The following is a 1154-nucleotide window of genomic DNA, read 5'->3' as shown; positions in this document are numbered from 1 at the left end:
GAAGGAAGGAAGGAAGGAAGGAAGGAAGGAAGGAAGGAAGGAAGGAAGGAAAAAGAGGGGGGAATAGCATGTGGATAAAGTAGTATTTTCAGAGATTTTCTTAGCATTTTACTTAAGTCTGGAAAGCATAGTTATAATGTTACCAGGCTATACTGATTGGACATTCCTCTGATAAAATAGAAGCAATTCTTGCTTGGGGTCTTGTCAAAATATTATAGTAGATTTATCATTTATAAGGAGTTTTAAGGAAACTGAAAAAATCTACCACAATATCTAAAAGAAAGGAAGATATGAGGGATAAAAAAAAAAAGTATTTAGAGGAATAAGCTCCCATAATCATAAAGCAAGTAATTTTAAGCACATTGGTGGATAATATTGCACTATAAGGAGCATATATTTTGAAAGCCATAGTCCCTGGGTTCAATTCTGCATTGCTTTGTGCTAGGCGCATTACCTTTATGCCATTTACTTAACCTTTCTGTGCCTCAGTTTCCTACTTGGTACAGTGAGAAAAATAATACCATCTATATCACAGTATAGTTTTGTGGACGAAAGGAGTAAATATATATAAAGAGATTAGTAAACAGCCAAGCCCACAGTGATCATTATTTGGGTGTTAAGCAATTATTATAACTATTACAATAAGAAAAATGAAACTTGAAAATAATGACTTTTACTCAGGAATTTTTAATCAGTGTAGGTAACAATTGAATTGGGAAAAAATCATGTTTGTAAATTACATTGTCCAATGTACTGAGAATTTTAAAATTATTACAATAATTATCTTAGTTATTTCACATTTGTGAATATTATAAAATATTATCCACAAATATAGAATACAAAGTAATGTCAATAATAAATAAATAACAATTATTGCAAATATTTATTGAAAGCTTCCCATGAAGCTTATTTCAAGAGAAAGAAAAGGAAATATTAAAAGATGAAAATAGAGAGAAAAATGTACAGCATCACATATCCCTGCTGAGAGGTATAAATGAATTGAGAAATATCAAGTTGAGACAAAGCTGCAACTATTGTAAATGTACCGTAATTGTATTAAACAGATTCTGCCAATATGGGTTTTTATTTACATATTTTAGTTTTCAGAAATCTTCTTGTTTGGAAAGAAGAGACTAACCACTCGGTCACGAATC

General features: G+C 30.6%; 1 protein-coding gene across 1 annotated transcript in view; it reads right to left on the bottom strand.

Annotated features, from left to right (window-relative positions):
- Positions 1 to 1145: 1145 nt before the first annotated feature.
- Positions 1146 to 1154, bottom strand: part of LOC132011542 (olfactory receptor 52P1-like) — a 915-nt gene continuing 906 nt past the window's right edge. The window contains exon 1 of the mRNA XM_059390281.1: positions 1146 to 1154. This exon is cut by the window's right edge and continues 906 nt beyond it. Within this exon, the coding sequence (XP_059246264.1) occupies positions 1146 to 1154 (9 nt within the window).

This window comes from Mustela nigripes, chromosome 1 (genome assembly GCF_022355385.1).
Source record: "Mustela nigripes isolate SB6536 chromosome 1, MUSNIG.SB6536, whole genome shotgun sequence".
In the NCBI taxonomy this organism is placed as follows: Eukaryota; Metazoa; Chordata; class Mammalia; order Carnivora; family Mustelidae; genus Mustela; species Mustela nigripes.
This window is presented reverse-complemented; position numbering and strand designations above follow the sequence as displayed.